Raw genomic sequence first — 24,514 nt, 5'->3', positions numbered from 1 at the left:
CAAGGCCGATAACGCGACTAATTACCCTTGCAGACGTGCGTGACAAGTTTTTTTTAGTAAAAAACACAGTCGTAAGTGAGTTTTTAAAAATTTAGAAATGTTTTTCAAATTCAGACTCCATACGGGTATGAGACTGTTAAAACACGATAGATCATTTCCAAAACTTACAAAAATACGGAAATATTTTGAAAAACGACAGATTTGACTTCACACTGGCGATATATCTTCGATTCGACCCTATATATAGCGTTAACGAGACGTTATGTGATATTATTCATTTGCCGTGTTTGAAAACAAAAATTTGCGAGGGACAAGTCAATTGAGGAGTACACGTTGTATACGCGGTTCTCGTCGCGCGATATACCTCTCCTCGCGGTCTAGAGGCAGAGCGTTCGACACTCGTTATGCAGGACCCGGGTTCGAATCCCATATTTTTATAACTTTTAATTTTTTTTATCACATGCTACTTATAAATATGTCAATATTAGGAATCTAGTTAAACGTTAATTTCTTAACAACACGCCTATAAATAAATTTATGCTTTTTAAAACTATAATGTACAGCATTCTGAATAATAATAATATGAAATGAAAAGAGTGAGAAAAGAATACTAAAAGTTTCACTTCCGCCGTGCGTAGGCTTGCCACACACTGTATTTTTTTAATATATATATAGATGATCGGGTATTTTTTAGATAGCTACTAGCAACACCTTTATTTACTGTAAACAAATGAAATGTCAAAGATCTGTCAAATTCGTGAAAGTAACTTTTATTCGAATGGAAAGTCGATGTTGTAATTTTTGAGTTCGCCTTTGTAGAAGCATAAATGTCAATTTGGAAATGAAAAAATCTGGGAAGAGGGATAGAAAAAAATCAAAGTTTAAAGAAATACGTTTTTTTAGGAGTTATTTTATATTATTGGATTGCCACATCAACAAGATAATGTGGTTTCCGTTTTTTCTTATTGAATTATTTTTATTTTCTGTTAATGGTTTGGATAATGGTTTAGCTTTGACTCCACCAATGGGATGGATGACTTGGGGCCGTTACCGCTGTAAAACTGACTGCGTCAAGGAGCCTGATGAATGTTTAAGGTATACTATTTGTTTTAAGATGTTAATGTTTTGCTTTTTGCTGCTTACAAAATTTTAACAAAATTATAAAAACGAGGAATATAACACAGAGTAATCTAAAAAACCTTCATGAATGGTGTATCATCAATAAACTGCAACTCAATTTAACTAAACTTTAATTTCAGTCAACGAAATAAATGATTTACATAGTAAGAAAAGACTTAATATATTTATTTAAAATTTTGTTGAATACGTCATTAGTATGTAACCAAATAGAGTATAACTCACCTATTTGGTCACCACAGTATGACGTTCGCTTGGATTCTATTGAAAAAATACAGCACAAATTTTTAAGACATAAATTATAAACTCAATACTCCTATTGAAAATATAACTTGTTTCATGAAAAATCTAAATTTAAATCTGATGCCCCTGATCTGATTCTTTAATGCCCCTGCATCGTATATAAACCATTCACTAGATCGATATCTTCGGGCTTTTTGAATTAAACAAATTGGTCCTAAAAAACCATAGATATGCCAATATTTAGTCAGTACCATTCTCATTTGGAGCCTACTTATTACACTATACACCAATGGAAAACTTTTTTTATTGTTTATTCCATAGACTTTCATAGTTTTCATTGGTGGATATGTTAGGCAACAATATGACGTCACAATATTCACGGTTTCAATTTTCGATCGGTGTTATACCCCCTGCTTGTACAGTAAAAAAATAATATTGTCATCTGTTTACGCTGTTCTCGAATAGCCACGAAGTTAGAAGCTTTGGTATTGTGGATCTATAGTTGAATCCTCTTTTTTTTTTTATAGAGCGGAGACAGTTTACATACAGTTCCCGTGAGCACTTAGGTTATAGGCCCATTGTGCTATCTCTCATTTTACCTCATTCCTTTAACAGTCACCCGGTCCCCTTTATAAAGTTCACCAGGGTTGAATCCTCAAAATGATTAATTTGTTTATATTGTTGATGATGGCCTCAGTGGTCGGGGGTAAGGCTCTCACCTAGCAAGCCGGAGGACGCGGGTTCAATCCTTGCATACCAGTAAATATTATTTGATTAATTTGTGTTTTTTCACAATTTACTCATTTAAAATAATATATAGTATATTTGTGGCACGTTTCAGACTTGAGGATACTCTCAGTATTTATTGCCTTGGTGTAAAACCACCATTCAGAATTAAAACGTTGCTTGAAATGGCTTTAGCTGTGTTTGGTGACCAGATCTGAAGAGCCAGGTACATTTCCACCTTCTTCTTTCCCATCTCTTTCTCTTCCCTACTACCTTCAGTCCCACAGCATACCACAATTGAGGATGCTACACTCTCACTGGCTCCAGACTTTTGGAAGCAGTTGTGACATTAAAAAGTTTAGAGATTAAATTGAGTGGCTAAATTTGAAGTAACAAAACTCATATATCTTGGTCACTTTGTGAATGACGAAAAATGCAAGGTTACTCAACTCATTTACCTACATAATATACGGGGGAAGTTTGGTGAAAGATGTGGTTTATGAAAGGACGTTGGACTTCATGGCTTCGAAACTTATATTACTGGTACTAGTTCAGTTGCCTTGAGTTGTTCAAGGCCGATTCCCTGATGGTTGCTAACCTATGATGTGAGAGGGCACCAGAAGCTGTAGACTGAACCCAGTGGGTGCAGTGGGCCATCATGTGGAGGGCGTAATAGCTTTTGCCGAGAAGGGCTTAGTGTCAGTTTTTCACCTAAAAACCTCACCGAACCCTTCCCGCCATAATGTCATATGAGTTGACATATATATGTCGTTAATATAATGGAAGGAGAAGTTTCAGCGGTCCGTCCAGTAGCAGTACCATAAATATTTTTAATTACTTAACTTATTGCAGAATATGAAACAATTTTTTTTGTTTTCTTTTTCCATCCAGTGAACGTTTGATGCTGGAGGTCACTGACAGGATAGTATCTGATGGATATGCTGATGTGGGCTACCAATATATCATAATTGATGACTGCTGGATGCAGAGAGACAGAGATCAGTACGGAAGACTGCAGCCGGACTGGGAGAGGTTTCCACAAGGAATTAAATATATTTCTGACCATGTAAGTAAGTCCAATAAATTAATCATTAAAGTAGCTCTTCCCTGATGATGTTGTACTCTTACAATGCTGGCCTTTTCAACACAATTATCCCAACATGCGGCACATTTTGACCAATGTATGTGTTTTAGTGAAACATCTGTGTACACAGATAGTTGCTGATTGCTCAAATATGCGGAGAAAACGAATTAACTGTTAACACTTTCTCGATATCTTTAGACAAAACAGATATAAACTTGTTTGAGCTTTCTGAAGTCGCTTCTGTAGATATTGGGGTTACCAGTTAAATTGTTTGCGATTTGTTTCGCTTTTGGCCAGCTGCACTGATGTCTTTGTGAATCTATTCCTTCCTTAATTAACTAACGTTTTACATCATACATTGTAGGGTTGGCAGTGAAGGTGGACTGTACACAACTCGGTTTTGACACACTCCATGCTTCATTCACATTCATACTGACTTGACATGCTGACTCAAGTGTTTAATTTACTTGATTATGTGCCTTTCTTTTTCCATATTATTGATTTTTGTTAAGAGTGTGTCCCGATTTGCTGTGAATGTTGTAATTTATGCACCAGAGGTTCGGAAAGGTGTTTCTCAACCTAAATCATCTTATCCCAGATATTCTATCCACTCACAAAGTCCCCCAACATTTGGGGTGCCATAGTCTCATCGACAATAAAGAATTCCAGTGAATTTTTTTTGTGTGGTTTTGTGTCGATTTCGTAGTTAAAATAATTTTTAAAGTTAGCATTTTTTTAAACGATCGAAATTTAGCGGGGTACGCGCGACTTTCATACGTAACTCGGTTTTTTTCATTTGGTCATTTGTTTCATTAGCAGTGAGTAAATCCCACTCGGGTTGGTATGAAATAAACAAATTCTAATTTATATATTTAGCAAGATTTCCAAAAGACATGTATTATTTTGAAATAATACTGCGTGCGATAGTGGTGAACTGTGTGCGAGTCTAAGCAGCACAACTTGGGACAAAAGTGTCCGCATTCTTAATGCATGTGGTCGACAGACCCGTGAGCTAGCAGTGTAAGTTCTGTCAGAACCTGGCGACCAATCACAGGGCGTTTAGTCTCTTACGGTTTTAATTGTTTTTGAATTACAGTTTATTAATTCTATGTATAATTAACAATATGTAATAAAACCTATATGGGTATTCAGAATCGGTGTTGATATATATGATTGTATGTTTTTAAGCCATAATATGTTTCACTCAACAAGTAAAGCCAACTACATATAAAATTTTAAAATTTTCCCCTGTAACACAATTTTGTTTTTATTAGGTCCACTCTGTCGGGCTGAAGTTTGGTATTTATGAAAATTATGGAGAATTCACGTGTGAACACTATGCAGGCTCTAAGGGCCATGTGAAGATGGACGTTGAACTCTTTGCATCGTGGGATGTAGACTATCTGAAACTAGATGGATGCTTCACACAGTCCGATGAACTTGATTCTGGTAAATGTGTATATTTATTTATTATTTGCCAAGAAATCCACAACGGATTTGCTAGTAGCTCCTGCACTTGCCTCGATTTTATTGTTATTCTAACTTGCAAATATGTTTTTTTTATTTTGTGAAAAAACACATCGCAAAATTCCAAGTGAAATATTTTAATTCCGATTTTCAAAAGTCACAGTACTGTATTTATTTACAGGGAAATCCCCGCGAAAGTTATTAGGAAATTATGCCGGTGTACACCAGGCGATTGACATTTTATCCTTGATATTCCAAGTATGAGTGTTTGGTAATGGTTCTACAATGTGGCTTCCCAAAAGTATCTTAAGCTTTCTTCCCATCTAGGCAGGACCTTATCTATAGATGAATCGGTTTTCTTTCATCCTCTTTACATTACCTACAACTATTGGTGCTTTCCACTCCCTATTGTTGCATGTTTCAATTTGTAAAACTAATTTAATTAGTTGAGAAGTTGAACTATTGAACACATATTATGTATTGCAGCTTTATGCCATCTACATGGGCGGTACATAACATTATATTATGTATTGCTGCTTTATTTCATCGACATGGGCGGTACATAACATTATATTATGTATTGCAGCATTTTGTCATCTACATGGGCGGTACATAACATTATATTATGTAATTGCAGCTTTATGCCATCTACATGGGCGGCACATAACATTATATTATGTATTGCAGCATTATGCCATCTACATGCGCGGTACATAACATTATTTTTAGAACTGGGAAGTTTCTTAATTGCTGAATTTTTTTGTAGGTTATCTTGAATTCAGTAAAGAACTTAACGACGCCGGGAGACCGATAGTGTTTTCATGCAGCTGGCCTTACTATCAAGAGCATATTTTTAAAATTGCAGTAAGTTTAATTTGTACCATTACCTAATAGTTTTATTACCCGCTTTCACCTGAGTTATAACATTTCTTTTAACCTCTTGAACGCCAGCAAATCCTTATGGATATGTTTAAAAAATCATTTCTCTGAATATAACTGACTATTGTTAACCCCCATAGGAGGCCTTGAGGAAAATAATTTCCCTCAGGGCCAATGTTATCTTTTGTGATGCTGTGTGGAAGGTCTTTTTTAAAGAAAAGGAAGGAGAGGAATTTCTGGGAAGGTAAAGGGTATGAGGGTTAGGTAGGAATCTAGGGATCAGTGTGTCCAGGAGTGACGGACATATGAATATATTCCTCCCACTGCGGCGCAAGGCGATGGGTTGAGAGACCAGTTGGAGAGGTCAAAGGGTCTCCCCAAACCAGCCTTCCCGATCCGGCACGCCACGGCACCTCACCCGATGAACCCGGGCACCCCTACTAAATCACCAAATGCAGCGAACCACTTGGGGTATGGAACCACCTATGGCAGTGGCGTTGGTTATCCAATAAATAGTTACCCAAACCCGCCTTCCAAATTAAAAACATATTATATAATGGTAGATTATATACGAGGCGTATCCAGAAAGTAAGTGTACTGAATTTTTGTAGGTTACAAATTTTTTTATTGAAACAAAAAAATTACATGGTTACCGTAGTACATATGTAAGCTATTTTTCGACATAGTCGCCATTCCTCTCAATGCAGGTGGTGAAGCGGGGGATCAACTTTTTGATGCCTTCCTCGAAGTAGTTTCCCGCCAACCCCTTCGTCCACTTTTCCACCTCCTCCTTTACCTCCTCGTCGGTTGAAAACCTTTTTCCACACATGTACAGCTTCAGGGAGGTAAAGAGATAATAATCTGAAGGTGCTAGGTTAGGGGAATGCGCGGGGTGGTTTAGGACATCCCATTTAAACGAAGCAAGCAGTTCCTTCGTGGCGTTGGCCGTGTGTGGTCTGGCATTGTCGTGCAGCAGGCTGACTCCCTTTGTCAGCATGCCTCTCCTCTTGTTATGAATCGCCTTCCGCAATTTTTTTAGGGTCTCAGAGTATCTTGCAGAGTTGATGGTCTCCCCTTGAGGCAGATATTCAATCAAAATTATGCCTTGACAGTCCCAAAACACGGATTCCACGATTTTCTTGGCTGAAATTGTGGTTTTGAACTTTTTGGCGGAGGGTGAAGAGGTGAGAACCGTTTTTAAACTCGCGATACCACTTGTGCACACTCGTACAATTCATAGCTTTATCACCATATGCAGTTTTAACCTCATTATAAACCTCAAACGGAGGTTTTTCCTTCCAAACGAGATAACGGATGACGCCGCGTATTTCGCACTTGGCGGGAGATTGGATTGACATTTTTCACGAAACGTGTTGTCGCGTCGACACTTCTCAACGTACCGACCTTGAACAGGTCTCATTTCGGAGGGGAAGAGTCAGGCTACACGTAAGTGTAACCAACATATCGAAAATAAAATTCATTCGGTCGTGAGAGCCTCAGTACACTTACTTTCTGGATACGCCTCATATATATAAAGATATGAATACATTACCTGGTAAGACGGTACATTTTTGAGAAACATAATTTGGAAAAATAAGTATGTTATTACGAAAATGGAATCAGCTGACGCGTGACGAAAATTTAGCATCGGCATTAAGAAGTTAAAGCTGTTGTTTATAAAATATATTTGAAATTTATACCAGAGTTGTAGATTCTTACATTATCATCCTGGTGAAACACCACCTTTCAGAATGAAAACAATGCTTGAAATGGCTTTAGCAGTGTTTAGTGACCAGATCTGAATAGCTAGGTACTTTACCTCCTTCCTCTTTCCCACTTCCTTCCCCTCCCTATACCTTCAGCCTCACAACATACCCCAATTGGGGATATCATAGTCTCACTGGTTCCGGCTGGCAGGGAGCTTGTGTAATATTTACATAAAAATAAAAAATAAATTATTCTGTGTTCCCTGATGAAACCAATAGTCATATCTCTAAATAGTATAAAATAAAGTCGCTATCCGTGTCTGTCTGTTTGTGCGCTTAGTTCTTCTAAACTACGCAACGGATTGTGATAAAGTTTTCATTATCATTCAGAGAATTTCTTCCGGAAGGTTTATATATATAATACATATATATTATAATTATAGAAAGTAGAGAAAAGTCAATGTTTTGTAATTGAGTCGTAAAAAAATATTTTCAGGCCATTACATTGCTAACGCTGGCTAAACCTTACGGGATACATCAAAATAATGTACTACGGAATTGTATATCTTGAACAGGCCTACAGAAAAGTTCATGCTGGTAAATGTCTATCTACTAAGGATAACCCCCAGCAATGCCAGCTACACGCCAGCTAGTGTTAAGAATAAAAAATGTTATGTAGACAATGTAATCAGCTTTTCAAATGAGTTTAATTATTTAGTTACATATCTGGATTTTTAAGTTTTTCTGTATGTCAGGTTCCTAGCACAAACCCATCTATAAAGATTTTATCAATTATATAGTATGACTGCACATCACCAAAGAACAAACAGTAGTTGACCTCCACTAAATAAAGCATAATATTCAGTTGACGTATACTATTGTTTATTTGTTTGTGCTAAGGGTCCTTTTTTGTTGGACCTTCTGAGAAGTTGTTTAATTTCTCTTATCTTAAATGTTAGGTTAAGGTTAAGATTCATAAGATGAGATTTTTACATTCTTCAAAGATATGAATGTTTATAAAACAATAAATGCACTTGTCTTGTGATTAATGAAGGTTATTTGTATTTTTTAAATCTCCATTAAATTATTGTATGACAGATTAATAGCCCATTTACAGTATAAGATATCTTTTCTAAATAGTATAAAATAAAGTTGTTATCCGCGTCTGTGTGTTTGTGCGCTTAGTTCTTCTAAACTATGCAACGGATTTTGATAAGGTTTTCACTATCATTTAGAGAATTTCTTCTGGATGGTTTACATATATGATTCATGCATGTTATATTTATATAAAGTAGAGAAAAGTTGATGTTTTATAATCAAGTCGTAAAAATATATTTTCGGGCACTACATTGTGCTAACGCTGGCTAAACCTTATGAGAAACATCCAAATTAAGTACTACGGAATTTAATATCTTAAAAGGGTCTACAGAAAAGTCCCTGATGGAATCTACCTCCTAAGGATAACCCCCAGTAACTCCGGGTACACGTCAGCTAGTATTTTAATATTTCGGAAGATAGTTTTCCTGCACAAAAAAAGTTTTTAAGGTTATTTTTGGATTAATTGAATATTAATTGAAATTTCATTCAATAGCACCATTACTCTTGTCATGCTATGCTGTGCTAAAACATCTGTTCTGCCGTGTGGTATCTTGAACAAGTTGTGATGACGACTGTTGCTGAAGTTATCAGGCACGTATGATCCACAGCATTCCAAGAGGAATGCACTAATAGAATTATGTTAAATTAAGTATTGCAAGATTTGCATAAAATCTGGTTTCCAGGCTAAACCTCTTCGCTGTACGTAAGTCTATGAATCTCAGATTAGTTATTACCTGATGGATTTTTTCTCGAGTTATTCCAGCATATTTATGTATTTAGTTTGGTGTGGAATCAATACACCACTAGCATACTCCAGCTTGCTTCTTATATGCTTGAATACGGTTATCATTGTATCTAGGCCATTAATCTGTTTAGATATTCCGATAAACCTAATTTTAATCCACGGTCGGTAAATTTACCGGGCAGATAAGAACATAGTAGAATTTCATATTTCCTTACAAGTTAATTTATGCTACCAGTGATGTGCGTAGCTCTATGAACAGGTAGGCTGCAGTCTTTACAACTGTAAATGCAAAACATTTAATGTTTTGTTGGCTGAAAAACCCTCTTTATTATCTTCTGTTGATGGATGGGGCCAGGTTTGACAAATTAAGGCAAAAGTTGCTTACCTATAAACATTCTAATGCAATTCATCTTTTTTTAACTCAAAATATTATTATTATAATGTAATGAGCAGGCAGCATTCTGCTGATGCGCTCATATCTGATTTCACAACAAGTTTGCCAGTAATTGAGTTGTTTTAAGTTTGAACTAAGTCCTTTCTTCTCTCCAAATGTGAATCCAATAGAGCTTTGAATTGATTTATATTTGTTGCATCGATGACATGTTGTGGGAGTTTGTTCCAAGCATCCACTACTCTATTTGCAAGGAAGTGTTTTCTAGGATTAGATGCAAGATATTACTTCGTCATAAAAAGTTTCCAAGTCATTTTCTTAAGGTATGCTTTGCAGCCTTTATGGAATACATGCAAATCTGTGCTATCGTGCAACTCGTGATCAAACTTTATGAAAAGATAATTAAGTGGTTTCTTCGTGATTTTGTACTAATGACTTTCTTTTATTATTATTGCAAAATGTTAACAATTAAAATTTATTACAGCCCGACTACGAGCAGATAAAGAAACATTGCAATTTATGGAGGAATTATCACGACATTCAACCTTCCTGGAATTACATAAAATTAATCATTAATTATTACGGAGAGCACAGTGAAATGATGGCTTCTCTCGCTGGGCCGGGTCACTGGAATGATCCAGATATGGTATGAGTATATTTACGAGTCTTGGAGTTGTAAATCCCGCTCTGGAAATTTGTCGATACATAACCAAAATCGTTGAAATACATACCAAGTAAATATGCATACTTAATATTAATATAAGAGTCTGGCTGGAGAGGTTAGAAGGTTTCTTTCAACCAGTTATGGAAGAAGTGTTGGTTATCTAATAAATGGTTCCCGGGAAGGCGGTACCAAAGTTATACAAAGTCTTCCAAATAGTTTTTCGCGACCATCTCCAGATTTACAAAATTTCTATAGTATATTATTTATAATGTCAAATATGTACCTACAAATTTTAAAGTTGTGTTACGTGACAAATGTTCGATTATAATTCAATAAAACAAATCATTAGAAACTATTGCGTTGCTTAACGCGTGAAATCATATAATATTGTTATAAGTACATTTGAATGTAAAACATTAAGATAACTATTATCAATAATTATTTGCATTTTTTAAATAATATTGTTTATGTTATCTAACCTTATCTCAAGTAACAAATAAAAATTAAACATATATTTCCTTGTATCAATCAGCTTATGATTGGTAATCCTGGACTAAATGAAGGTCAGAGCCGGGTGCAAATGGCAGTTTGGTCGATACTAGCGGCTCCTCTAATCATGTCCAATGACTTGGGCAACATTCCCCAGGAGATGAGGAGGATATTGCAGAACGTTGATGTGATAGCAGTGGACCAGGACCCTCTGGGGATGCAGGGGGGGCTATTGAAGGTTATTTACACTAATCTAAACATTTAGAAGCACTTTATGTTCGTCAGCTTTCTAGTCAGTCAACTAGAACAAATGAATGCAACCCTCCACAGATGTCGCAGATACAGTAAAACCACCATAGAGATCAGAATAACCAGGTAATTCCTGTCCGCCCTCTTCTCCTCTCTCTTTAGCTACATAACGTACCTCAATTGGGAATGCCACAGTCCCACTGGCTCCTGACAGTTGGGACAGTTTGGTCTTAACCCGTATTTTTCACGCTTGAAGTTTCAACGCTTGAGAATTAGTGTTTTTTCAGTCCCTTGAAAACTAATATAAAAATTGCCTAATTCGGAACCCACTTGATAAGATATTATACACGGTGTTCGGAAACTAGAGGCACAAGCGGGAAACTGAGGAATCTACATCAGTAATTATTGGAGCCGGATCTACTCCAATTATGATTTTTCCAGTTTCTGGCGTTCCATTAGTTTCGCAATTGTACCACTAGTTTTCCGATGCCATGTATATTTTACTCTTGTGGTTTTCCTACATTTTTACCAGCCCCGTGAACTACTTTATGACCTCATAAAAACTAAGATAATTTTATTTTAGTCAAAAGTGATCCACATTCCATGAGTTATAACCACAACCATTGCCACCGTATACTGATCAGAAGTACCACAGAATAATCAGAACTCCCCGTATCGTTTCCCACTTTTCAATGATTACTATGCGCATCTGTTGTACATATCGCTCACATATTATTCTGTGTATCGCTCATGACAAACCAATATCTTGTAGCCCGCATAATACAATTTTACAGGGGACACAAACTATCAACAAAATTAATTTATGCACGAAATTTGAATAGTCTTTTATTTAGCCGTTAAAATAGTTTTATTGTCCACTCGTGAAATAAATGTATTGATTTATCAATCGTCATATAAATTACGAGTTATGTTTTCTAAGAACATAAAAAGATGGTGACTCGATTTCGGATTATGCAACACAGTGAAATGAATGCAATACTACTTATGCCCCACCTCCTGCATGACAAATTTCTAATATTAGTTGGGGCTATGTTCTCTGAATTGGGTTTATAAGGAATTACATTACATGGAAAAAAGCTCTTCAAATTTTGTTTGGCTAAAGCTGCCAGGTTGTGTATTTTTTTTACCAGAATACACTGATAAGTCACTTTTGACGAATGGGTGGGATAGAAGATATTGTTTTGACTTGAGCTACGCCTTAGTATTTATGATTGATTTTAGATATGCGTATACAAATAGTATTAATTGAGTTGTATATTTTTTTTATAATCAACAGACTCTTCGAGGTTTAAAAATATGGAGAAGACAAGTTATACCGGTGCTGAGTGAGATGTGGTATTCTTACGCATTTGCGTTTGTCAATATGAACGGTAAAGCTGTGAAAACCATCACTTTAGATTTGAATAATTTGGAATTGGAGAACCCCTATGGATATTTAATTACAGTGAGTGCATCATTTATCATCATCATATCCATAAAATGGTATTATTTACATTTCATAAATATTAATTTATCATTATATTCCCTTTTTTTTAATATATGAGACGTTTGACGTAAGGTTCCCGTGAGCACTTAGGCCATAGGCCCATTGTACTATCTCCCATTTTACCTCATTCCTTTAACAGTAATCCGGTCCCTTTAATAAATTTCACCAGGGTTGTCATTGGATATGTGGCTATGTCTTCTGGTTCTACAATGTGTCTTCCCAGGTATCTGAGCCTTGTTCCCAACAGAGCGGGACATTGGCACCAAAGGTGAATTGGAGTCTCTTCATCCTCTTCACATTTCCTGCATCTGTTGGTGTTTTCCAATCCCAACAACTGCATGTGTCTCCTGAGATGGCAGTGTCCCATTAATGGTCCTACCATTTCCCTCAGTTCCCATTTCCATTTAATATGTGTATGTGACAATATTATTCTGTGCGAGTTAAATTTATTGCATTGCTTGGAGTTTTTACAGACTCAGTTACATAATTGAATTAGCTGTGTTAAGTTGTATGTTAGGAAAGAAAAACAAGTAAATGGCATACAAAAAAAAAATAAAGCTGCAGAAACTCCCGAAAGGTGAGCTATGGCTAATGAAATTTGCACACATTTTTCTGTTTGAATTTTTAGGGTAACAAATATTATGGTAAATATATTATATTTATTATAACATAAACAATCCATAACATAGTACATCATTTAGATCAAACTCATAATTATTGTAGCTCGCAAGTCATTTTTGTGAGTTTTAAAAAAATGTTAATGTATTGTGTGCTCTAAATTTTTTAGTTGTTCAAATTAAATTATCCACATATATTAAAAATATGGCGATGTGATGGCTGGCGTGGCTTGATGAATTTGATGAAACTTTGCACACTTTACTTTCGAAACAAGGGGAACAACATAAAATTTCTAAAAATCACCCCCCTTCTCTTTTCTTATCTCTTAACATTTAGTTCGCCAGCATCTCCATAACGATACTGTTAAAAATCTTTCTCCGAGTATAGCTAGCTATTCTGGGGAAACTACTATATAATATCGTCGTCCATATTATAACACCGCACATATCAGTACATAACAGTACAATTTACAAAAATACTATTTCGCAGAAAACAAGTAAGTTATTACGAAAATAGAATTAGCTGACGCACGGCAAAACTTTAGTTTTGGCGGTTTAAGAAGTATACGCTGAATTTTGATTCTCTGCATCTGATTCGAAAAAGTGCTGGGGATTTCAGTTAAGAGTACGAGTTCACCACCTAACAATATTTTATTTTCAACAGTTGCCTCTCTGTGACCACTAGTTAAGAGGTTTTAATTTTTTTTCAACTGAAAAAATAAAAGATGTAATAACTAAAGTTGAGAAGGGTGTAAAAAAACCCATCATTCTTATTTTTTGTACGTTTTCATAAAACATTCTCATGGCCAATAGTATGGTTATCTTTTATTTACTAGCTGTACCCCGCCAAGCGTTGTTGTGGCTCAGTCGTGTGCAGATAGAGAAACAATAGCGCTTGTTGCTTTTACATCCAACAGATGGTACTGTTTTTCACAAAAAGCATGTTTTTACCTGTCACAGGTGACATCCATATAATATAGGTATATAAAAACACACGCATATTCGAATGCAACGTTGTGTCAAAATTTCAAAGCAATAGGTGAAGAACTTTTGGAGATTATCGATTTTGAACAAACAAACGTGTACATTTTTATTTATATAGATAGATAAAAGCTGTTTTCAGTAGTTCGTTATTTTATTTACATCAAAACTAAAGAATAACAAATTTGCTGCTTTAGATAATAAGTTTGTATAAGTTATTGAGCATGATTTTTACGTTTTTTTTATAACTTGGTGGATAACCAATTTGGCATAGCGATAAACATCGCAAGTGCCTTTGTATTTACATTCTACAAAATTATAAGTGTTTACTGTTTATGTATGTAAATTAATAGATTGTTGATTGTTGATGTTGTAAATTAATAGGTATGTGTATGTTAATAAGTTTCACAAGGGCCATTGTGATTTTATTTTTAATTCATTCAAATTGGAAGTTACAATATTATACATAACTAGCTGACCCGACAAACGTTGTTCTGCCATATAAATTATTTATAGTGAATATATCGGTTGTTAAATAAAAAATAACTAATGTATTGTAAGTGTGTCCCGGATGGGATCTATGGCAGAAAGATGAATGAAGTTTAGAGATCAGGTGAGAGGCACGAAATAAAAGACGTATCGTGAAGGTCACAGTGTTTATTGAGTCAGTTTGCCGTGATGAGAGTTGACGTAGGACAGATGTATTCACCGGATGCTGGCTGTGATGGCTGGTCAAGCGCGGGTCAGTGAGTCGGCGCTGGTGACCGGGACTCGATGACGGTCAGACACTGGCGAAGAACATGGGTCTTCAGGTACTCCAGTGCTGACTGGAAGGCCGAAAGTGCGGTGGACCTTGTAGGCGGTTGAGCGGGAGCTGCGTAGACCAGTGAGGATGCTGCGTGTCCTCGTGGTGGTCATGGTGGCGTGGATGAAGCGCTGGTCAGAGACGCTGGAACCAGGGCGCTGTAATCCGTGTAGCGCTGGCCAGGGACGGTGGCCAAGGTACTAAGATGATGTCCCGATGGAGTCCATGATGTGTACGTGCGAAGCCGGGAGTATTGTCCTTCGCGGGGGCGCGGGACGCGCCGGTTGTCACTCGCGAGATTTGTAAACTGACGGCAGATTGATGACTGACTGACTGCTCGCTGCGTCGGGCTTATTTATACTATACGGCCGGCGGCGACAGTAGGTAGGTGATATTGCAACTAAATCGGAGACACTCGCTCAGTCTGGGTCTTTCGGGAACTTAACGCATAGGCGATAGGCTCGAACCTTCTGGCGAGTTGTCGTAATGTGCCAGACCGACTGCGACGTATTGTCGTAGGTAGGCCGCGTTGTTTTGTTTACGATTTCGGCTGTCAGTAGTAACTCGAAAGTAGGTACCTAAGTAGGTCGAGCTGTTTATTATTAATGAGAAAATTCTGGATTGTTTCTCTCAACGCCACAGAAACAAAAAAAAAGAAATTGAGTTCATTCAGCTCGTACCTCTTGAGATTGAGATTTACGCAATTGCAACATGCTCACACGCACATTCTCAGTATCTTGTTGGATTTGTATGTCTGTTCTTTCTGCTCTTCTATTTCGCTGGTTTGTTGCTTTATTCGTTCGACGGCCCAAATGGGCCCCCTTGCGTCTTGCTGGCATTGTTCACTGTAATACATGCACACAAATAGATAAATTAAAATAAATTGTACAAAATTATGCACGCACTGCGTTGTGATACATAACAAATGCCAAATGAAATGTCAAACTGTTGCGACGCTTCTCGTGAATGACTTGCAAATGTGTGGATGAATGTTCGATGAGGCGAACGCAGCGCCATCTATTATTCAACAACGTAAATACTTTCATTCTCTTTGAAATATGAACGATGGTTAAATTTTTTCACAAGTACATAAATACTAAAATCACGATTAAAAAATGGTAGGGCGAGGGTAGGAGGGTGAAAATTTAAGGTTATAGATATTTTTTGACACCAAATAATAAAAAAATACAAAAAATATTTTTTCTCAAAAAAACAGAAAAAAAATTCCGGATAGGGACACCCTATTCACCTAACCGTATGAAATATACATACTATACTTTAAAACTTATTCTCATACCAAACAATTACACGTAAAAAAATTCATAAAAATCGGTCGAGCCGTTTCGGAGGAGTGCAACCACAAACACCGTGACACGAGATTTTTATATATATAGATATATTTCAAGCAGACCATTACTTCATGTTTTACTGATTTGCGCAATCTTTATATTGTTTCTTTTCTGTATTACATTTTATGTGTATTGTGTCATACTTTTATATCCTTACGTAAAAGGCAACCCTATTCATAAATAAATGACGAACTTCATGGCAGAGTGACCATAATATGTTATACTACAAAGTATTCAAAGTGCCTGGCAATTGGTACGGAATAAAAAAACAATGGTCCATGGTCAAGAGGTAGGCTCTCAACTATAATTAATACATAATTCATTAAAAATAATATATTTGCGATTTGTTCCAGAGTGCAAGATACTCTCAGTATCACCCTGGTGAAAGACTAACTTTCAGAATTGTCAGGTTGATGTACTCCCCCTCCCCTCTACCTTCAGTCTCACAACATACCCTAATTGGGATGCCGTATTCTAACTGGTTCCAGACAATTGGGAGCAGTTGGGACTCTGGCGGTATTCAAATAAAATAAAAAAATGTAGATTTGAATGAAAACCAATGTCGCCACTGACTTTATACCTTTTGGTTCTAGCCTATTTAGCATGCGCTCTGACCCTCTTACACTTGCCTGACATCGTAATAATGATGAAACACAGTTTTGTATTGGAAATTTAAGCATAATAATACGCTGACTACTGTACACACAGCCAGGGCCGACCCTGAGTCAAACAGCGTCTGGTGCGAGTAAAATTATGGAGCCCCTTGTCAAAACTAATAGACGCCTAGCAGGCGCGGTCCATCCATAGATGCTGTGGATGCTCCACATCCCTTGCATTTTAGAGTAAATACTGCAATTTAAATATTTTAATATTTCTACACCTTAATATGATTTTTTTTACAAAAATGACGTAAAAAATTATACAAATATTCAGTCATCGTGCATATTATCGTCCCGTTTCTGTGTACGCATAACGAATGACACAATACAAGCAGCGTGGGCGAGTCTAAATACACATACATTCTCAAATACTGTGAAACGCATAAAACACATGTATACAAGCAATAATACTGTGGTGTGGAAGCGATCTGTAAACCATATCCAAAATGCTAGAACATACGTTTTTTCCACGCATGCGTACTGAGACCCGCAAGCTAATATCATTGTCAACTTTATACGATATTAATGACAGCATCCAACGTACAAAAACCGTCTTTAATGCTCATATGTATAATGCACAGAATCGTATACTCTATTACTAATCCATTGGATAGTATGCGCGCGCTGCTTTGAGTTTGAATACTGAAGTCGAATTCTTATTGAATATTATTAACCTGCGATTTACTTTTTAATCATAATTGAAATAAATAAAAATAAATCCCCAAAATAAGATAGATACTTCGCCAACGTGTTCTAAATGATAATAGTGAATTGTGTGGTTGTATGATTGAATCATTAATTCGAAAAAGTTTTGTGTCTCGGCCATTTGCGGAAAAAAAACTTATTCTAGATACTGGAAATATTGAGTTATGGATTACTACTTACATCTAGAAGTAATATTGTTTAAATCTTGTGTTGTTTCTTTATAAATTATTTACCTTAATACTAACATGTACATAATTGAACTAGAATTCCCTCACCAAACACAAGAGCATTGTCTCTTTATGGTGAGGAAAGGCTACTTTAATTTCTATTGTTTTATATCTTTTTTTATCCTGTATACTTATCTATGTAAAAATATATGTTTTCAAATATTAAAAAAAAAAAAAAAAAAAATGGTTTTATTGAGATAATTTTAGACGGTACCTAATTGTATCTTTGTCACCGACTTTTTGTAGAAGGGATGGTACAAGGTAGGTAGGTAGGTGATCACGGTAATCAATAACGTTTGAATGATTTGAATTTTGTGTAGCCCTGTTTTTATGAAAAATAATCTCAATGGTGATATGTTAGTTTTATCAGCACCTTGGTGTCTTACAATTCGGCGTCCGGAGCGGACTGCTCTAATTGCGCCCGCATAGGGCCAGCCCTGCGCACAGCACTCTTGAAAATGGCACCATGCAAATCATCCAAATATTATTATTATTATTTCTTCAATCATTGTAAAATCACTTTGTGGCGTTATTTTAACTATATGAAATGAAATTCTTCTTATACACCACCATTTAATCAAAAAGGATCGACATGTTTCGAAACCAATGGTTTCTTCGTCAGGATAAACATATACAAAGATACCATTGATTTTGAAACATGTCGATTTATATATATATATATATGTATATATATATATATTATTATTACATAGCTATGGTCATTTGAAGCAACTTTTCGATTAGGGCGATATTGAGGGTATCTTCCATTCTCGAATGAAGTTCAATTTACAGAATTTAAGACGATGCACTACGTCGTGCAATATTTTGAATCGAAACGCTATCAATAACACACCTTACGTAGATGGCGATAAGGCTTAAATTCCCGCTTAACACCATCCACCTGTTTTGATTTATGCAAGAAAAAAACATGGCCAAAAAGTGACTTTTATTTTATTTTGTGGATGTTCAGGCATGAATATTTAAATGTTTTTCGATCATTTTATAAATAACTTAATTTGTCACATTATACAATAAAATCATAACCGAAAATGGGTTCGTAAGTAGGAGATTTTGAAACTTTAAAGCAGTTTTCATAGGCCTTTACATTATTTTTTTCTGGACTTATAAAAAGACTTATCTAAAAAATACTCGATTATTTCAAAGGCCAAGATGTATTCTACTCGCAGTATTTAATTAAAGCATCTGAAACATTTCTAGGCGACCAAATTTTCAAACCAAAAACACATGATTTCGCATTACTACGTATGGCATCGCCTTAAATATTTATTAAAAAAGTAGTATATAATCTTCCATAAGTAGTTTCCCCAAAAAAGCTAGATACACTCAGAGAAATGATTTTTAGCGTCCTTAAGGATACGCTGGCGAACAAGAGATTACACATGTTTATTAAAATGAGGAGAGGAAGAATGATAAACACGTTAGCACAAAATTATATTGGAAAATGAAAAGCTGATAAAATTTCTGGTCGTATCGTTATCTTCCACTTAACATTTTTCTTAAACAAACTTACAAGGTGATAATTTAAATTCCATATTTGGAAAAAAAAACATCTTCACCTCGACTTGTCTCTTTGTGACTACATATTATATTAAGCAAGTTTATTGTAAAGTGTTAATCAACCATTAGTTTTTCTACAATTGAAAATACTAATTTCGGTTGTGCCTCTGTCTGTAACTCCGATTCAATAACTCAAGAACTTTTGCTTTGAATTGTGTCAACATTTAAAAAATTGGAAGTGTTTGTTTGGAGAATTCTTAATTGTTAGTTTTCAAAATTGAAACTGATTTGTCGAGAATTCAGAATATTCTCATTAGATGAGACACAAAGCAAAAAAATTGGTTCCACTTTTTTAGCTCTAAAGCCGAAGGACCGAAAACTATCGAATTCGGGCCCCGCGCACTGCTAGTCGCGTGATAATAGTGGAAAACCCATTTTGACAACTAAAAAACTGCTTAGATCTTATTTTGTTAAAAAAATGATCAGCAACAGTGATTGCATTATATCAAATATTGATTAATAAATAACTTGTTTTGTTACTCGGCTTTGCCTGACTGTTTACATTCTTTTTTCGAAACAATCTATGTATATAAATAAAAATGTAAATGTTTATTTGTTAAAAAGCTTAAATCTCCAAAAGTTCTTCACCTATTGCTTTGAAATTTTGACACAATGTTGCATTCGAATACGGATGTGTTTTTATATACCTATATTTTATAGGCATCACTGTGACAGGTAAAAACATGCGTTTTTTGAAAATCAGTGCCATCTGTTGGACGTAAAAGCAACACGCGCTATTGTTTCTCTATCTACACAGACAGATTGAGCCACAGCAAAGCTAGTTTATTGATAAATATGGAACAAACGGCAGATAGTGTCCGTTTGACTATTGTTTCTTCTTTTATTTTTTGGTTGTTGAATTTGAATAGTCTAAAGTGACATACCTCGCGTTGACCAAGAAACTTCTGATACAAAAAGCTGTGAATATTTCACTATGCCAAATAGTTATTACTGCTTCAGCACACTGATTACTGCTTTATAATTAAGATGGAAGAAAGATGAATCCAGCAATAACTATTTTCTGAGAGTGTTTTGTCTTTCGAACTTTGCTTTATTACAGTTGAATTATTTTTAATTTAAAAAAAAATTATCGAAGAAAACTTGACTTGTGGCTTGACATTGTAATTTAAATGGAAAATTACTAAATAAATAAACATATTATACTATGTAGTTTGTATATTATTACGGTCTCGAAAATAACCGAAACTAGTTGGCTATTTGTAAATTTGTGTAATAAAGTGGTTTAAAACTATGTAATTTTTCATTTAAATTAAAAAAAATAAATACTAATGTGATTAGTGAATGAATGGTTTATTAAATGTGTCATTGTGGACAGCTTTTTGAAAGTACCCTCACACGCAATAATACTAAAAATACTTTACTGACAAAATGTTACGTTCTTACTAATTTTATTATTTGCTGTACTTTTGTATGAATTTATCATGCTGTTCTTTACTAAACATGATTAGGAACATTATACACTTACCTACTTTTTACTGGTTAAGTTTTGTATTAGTGCATAAATTAGAGTTTTAAAAATACAATTTTTCTAATGATTAATGCCTTCAAGTAGATACAATAAAGAACATCATATTTAGCATTCCACTTGACCTTAGCTAAAACGTGACAAATGAATCAATTCATTTAATAAATAGCCCACACAAGTCGTGTATAACACGCCGTCATGAATTGACTCTGTAATTATGATGACTAAATATTGAGATGTAAATTTGAACAAGTTTTCAGGTCACGGGCAAGGCAGTAGAAAGTTCCCCATTGAATGGTTGAGAATAATTTATGTTTGTTGGTTCCTCCTCTTCTTTCTGAGTCGACTACTAAATTATAAACTACTGGAAAAGTTTAGAAAGTTTTTTTCTACTAATGACATTTATTTTCTCTTCCAATGAATTTTGACAAAACAATGCTGAAATGTTTGCATAAATTAATAAGATTTTAAATGTTTCATCATTTTTGTCAATATTTTTATTATATAATATCTTGTTTACTGTCTATTAACTTTACTAAATGAACACCTGATAGAAGTGACAATTTAATTATTTGTTTAGTTTATTTATTCTTTTAAATCAAATAAGATTCAAATTGTAGTATGTATGTTCATTATAAAATATGATTGCTATTTCGTCTTCAGAGTGTAGTTTGACAGTACAATTTAAAGGCAAACGTACTGTCATACGAAATAATAAAAATATTTAGGAATATTGAAATGTTTGATTTTTAATGTTTATTGAATTCTGTCGCATTTTAATACGAGGATGATTTTTTAGGACCTCTTTGCCAATAAGGAGATGGGAAACATAACTGACAGAGGATACGTTAATGTAACAGTTAAACCAATGGGTATGTTCATTACAATACATAATATTAATGACTTCTTTATTGACTTGTGGTCACCCATTCATCGTTGAGGATTGGACTCTGAACGTCGAGTACAAGGTAATCCGTGTTCAAACAAACCAGCCAAGTTCAAAGTTGTCTATTTACTTATTGAAAAAGGAATTTCAGTCAACTTTATAGTTTTTTTTTTTTAAATATTTACCTTCTTACTTAAATATCAATATAGAATGGTTTATTATGTTTTTAAAACTGGCCCAATTTTAAATGTTAACCCGCCCAGGCTAATTTGTTCGCTATTGAGAACAGCTTATACGGTCTCGTAGAAATTGTTGTGTCTCACTTACTGAATACAGAAATATGAACTAAACAGTGTTAGAAAGGGTAAACACCATCTTTATATTCAATCAAAGATTTGAAAGCGTATTTCATCACCTTTCAAAAACAGTTTTTAGTTTTCGGATACATTCAGAAATATTCCATTTATTTGGATTTAATTGCAAAGTGGAAATACTCCGACCTTCTGACAAAATATGCCAGAGTCCTGAGGGCTTAAACGCTTGAACCAGATGATGATCCCATAGTTGTCAATCTCACATATTTCCCCAAAATGGCTTCTCGATCGCGACAGGATTTTTAAAGGAGCGTTTAAATCTGTTAGGTTTTAAATTTTCAAAATCAATTTATTGCTATAATGTACTAATATTAATTTATTCCGTCCACACGACGCCCGCACAACGCGCTGATTCGCTAGAACTAGCAAGTAAGTTAATATATACTTGAACATTGATGGGAAAGCACATATACTCTATTTTGCCCTTTCGCTAGTTCAAATGGGCTATTGTGGACGGAACTATAAACAATAAAACATTCAGAATTGATGTTTGTTGTTCTATATTATGAATTTATTTTAGGGTCATAATTTTTTTCACTGGAATTTCTCATTAGATAGATCATGCTTACACTCATGGGTCTATTAGCAATACATTTAAGAATTCAGAAGAGTGGCACGGAGTAAAAATAAATTCTTACCAAATGGAGGACGAGATAACCTTTTACTTGTTTAACTTTCTTTTTTTATTTAGCCAGTAGGCAAACTTAGTGCTCACAGAAAGTTATAGCTTTTAAGTAATCAAGTGAGATGAGAGGTGAAATTAACATCTGATCTCAGGTGTTTTCACTTTTTTGTTGTTTATTTCTATTAATTAATGCAAATTTCGTAGAGCAAAAAAATCATGACATTTATTTATTTTTATCAAGTTTAATTTGTGGAACTCCATTTTAATTTGAAGTTTTTTCTTTTATGTATTGAATAGTATTATTATTCAATTTACAAAAAAAACAGTTGTGCTATTTCACCTTCTGAAGGCATTATCAAATTACTTGAGAGGCCACTTGCAGACAATATATTTATATATAATGAAAACAAATTGATTACAAGTTAGTAAAATAATAATGCAGCAACAAGAAAACCCTGAGTTATCCAAATTATTCATTTGGATACACCTTACTTAGTCAAATTTAAACAGTACGATAGTTGGGAGCTAATTTAAAGGGTAATTTATAATTTTAAATTGGTAAAGGGTCTAGATAATAAAAATAAAAAGAATTTGTTTTTCACTATAAGTACCAATATGGAAATATAAAAGATAATGCCTTCGGAAGGCGAAACAGTTGTCTCACGTAATAATAATAAGACAGAAGAACTTGTTTATAAATAAAAAAAATAATTGTAAAGTAAATAATATTATTGAATATGTAAACGAAAAAACATGATGAATTCTTTTATTTGTATTAATAAGAGATACTGAAATATTTATTTGTCAACAGATTTTACAAATATTTATTTGTTAACAGATATTACAAATATTTATTTGTCAACAGATATTGCAAATATTTATTTGTCAACAGATTTTACAAATATTTTAGAATTCGGCAATAAATTATCATTTGTCACAAAATTTAACGCTCGTTTTTTTTTTTCAGATGTGGTCTTCTATAAATTTCAAGTTTTACTTGTCTAGAATAGTACAACCTTTGTTTAGACAACCATTGGATTACTGTAATTTCAAAGTAAACATAAAGACTGCAAATTGAATACGTAATATTATTATGTATACTGGCACAATATGAATATTACCTTTATCGGTGTTACTACCTGAGCTGCCACGCGTTTACGAATTTACCATATCAGTGCTAGTAATTTTATTGATGTACCATGTACCTTTGTATGCATTTAAACATTTTATTGCTTACATGATATATTTATTTTTCTACTTGCAAATGTATAGTTAATTTGTGTACATAATATTACAATGACAAGCTGTATTAAATATGAAGACTTCTGTTGCTATCTGAATTTGTTTTTTATTTTTTAATGAAAAATTAAACATTTACTTTATAGTTCATTGGATCCATAGAATAAAGAGTAAAAAGTGCCATCCATAATTTTTTTTTCCCAATAGCCTAGTGCTCCGTACCACTTACACTCGCCTGACATCGTAGATCTCCATCCAATTTGAATTTTGTAAACACAGTTTTGTGTTAAAAATTTAAGGGTTGATTAGGCAAATATTTTTCTTTATTCTATGATTGTAACGATATAAATTTTTTAAATCTCAGGAGCTTTCTGGTTTCCCTCAGCGTCTGTGTCGTCTTTGGGAATGCGTTTAAGGAAAGGAAGGAGTAATCTAGGACTTGAACCAACACCCATAATGTAATAGAAAACATAAAAGCCATAGAGTCACTGTTGGACACTTTACTGATTTTGAATATGTATGTAATGATAAAATTGTTTAGTCGAAAAATAATAATAAAATACAATATTAAAAAGCATTTGGTGTCTTTCCTAATGTT

At 34.5% G+C, this 24,514-nt stretch overlaps 1 protein-coding gene across 3 annotated transcripts; it reads left to right on the top strand.

Annotated features, from left to right (window-relative positions):
• Positions 1-730: 730 nt before the first annotated feature.
• On the top strand, positions 731-24,456 carry LOC149418554 (alpha-N-acetylgalactosaminidase-like). 3 transcript variants are annotated; one of them, XM_089638569.1, is made up of 9 exons: positions 731-1,095; positions 2,998-3,172; positions 4,465-4,639; positions 5,424-5,521; positions 9,961-10,122; positions 10,673-10,867; positions 12,176-12,343; positions 21,592-21,760; positions 23,645-24,452. In XM_089638569.1, the coding sequence occupies exons 1-8, from the start codon at positions 842-844 to the stop codon at positions 21,730-21,732; spliced, it is 1,368 nt and encodes a 455-aa protein (XP_089494695.1). In that variant the 5' UTR covers positions 731-841; the 3' UTR covers positions 21,733-21,760; positions 23,645-24,452. The 3 variants fall into 3 exon arrangements, with proteins under 3 accessions (XP_089494695.1, XP_089494697.1, XP_089494698.1); XM_089638571.1 differs by having other exon boundaries at positions 21,592-21,664; positions 23,645-24,450; XM_089638572.1 differs by lacking the exons at positions 4,465-4,639; positions 5,424-5,521 and having other exon boundaries at positions 23,645-24,456.
• The last annotated feature ends 58 nt before the right edge of the window (positions 24,457-24,514 follow it).

This window comes from Hesperophylax consimilis, chromosome 13, assembly GCF_061612785.1.
Source record: "Hesperophylax consimilis isolate HC1 chromosome 13, BYU_Hcon_1.0, whole genome shotgun sequence".
NCBI classification, from domain to species: Eukaryota; Metazoa; Arthropoda; class Insecta; order Trichoptera; family Limnephilidae; genus Hesperophylax; species Hesperophylax consimilis.
The sequence above is the reverse complement of the archived record's forward strand: the minus strand, read 5'-3'. Positions and strand labels throughout refer to the sequence as shown.

Bases quoted from the DNA above. Each gene is read 5' to 3' on its own strand.
- LOC149418554 (XM_089638569.1), top strand. From the start codon at position 842: ATGAAAAAATCTGGGAAGAGGGATAGAAAAAAATCAAAGTTTAAAGAA. The intron at 4,640-5,423 runs GTAAATGTGTAT...ATTTTTTTGTAG, and splicing joins GTCCGATGAACTTGATTCTG to GTTATCTTGAATTCAGTAAA. The intron at 5,522-9,960 runs GTAAGTTTAATT...AATTTATTACAG, and splicing joins AGCATATTTTTAAAATTGCA to CCCGACTACGAGCAGATAAA.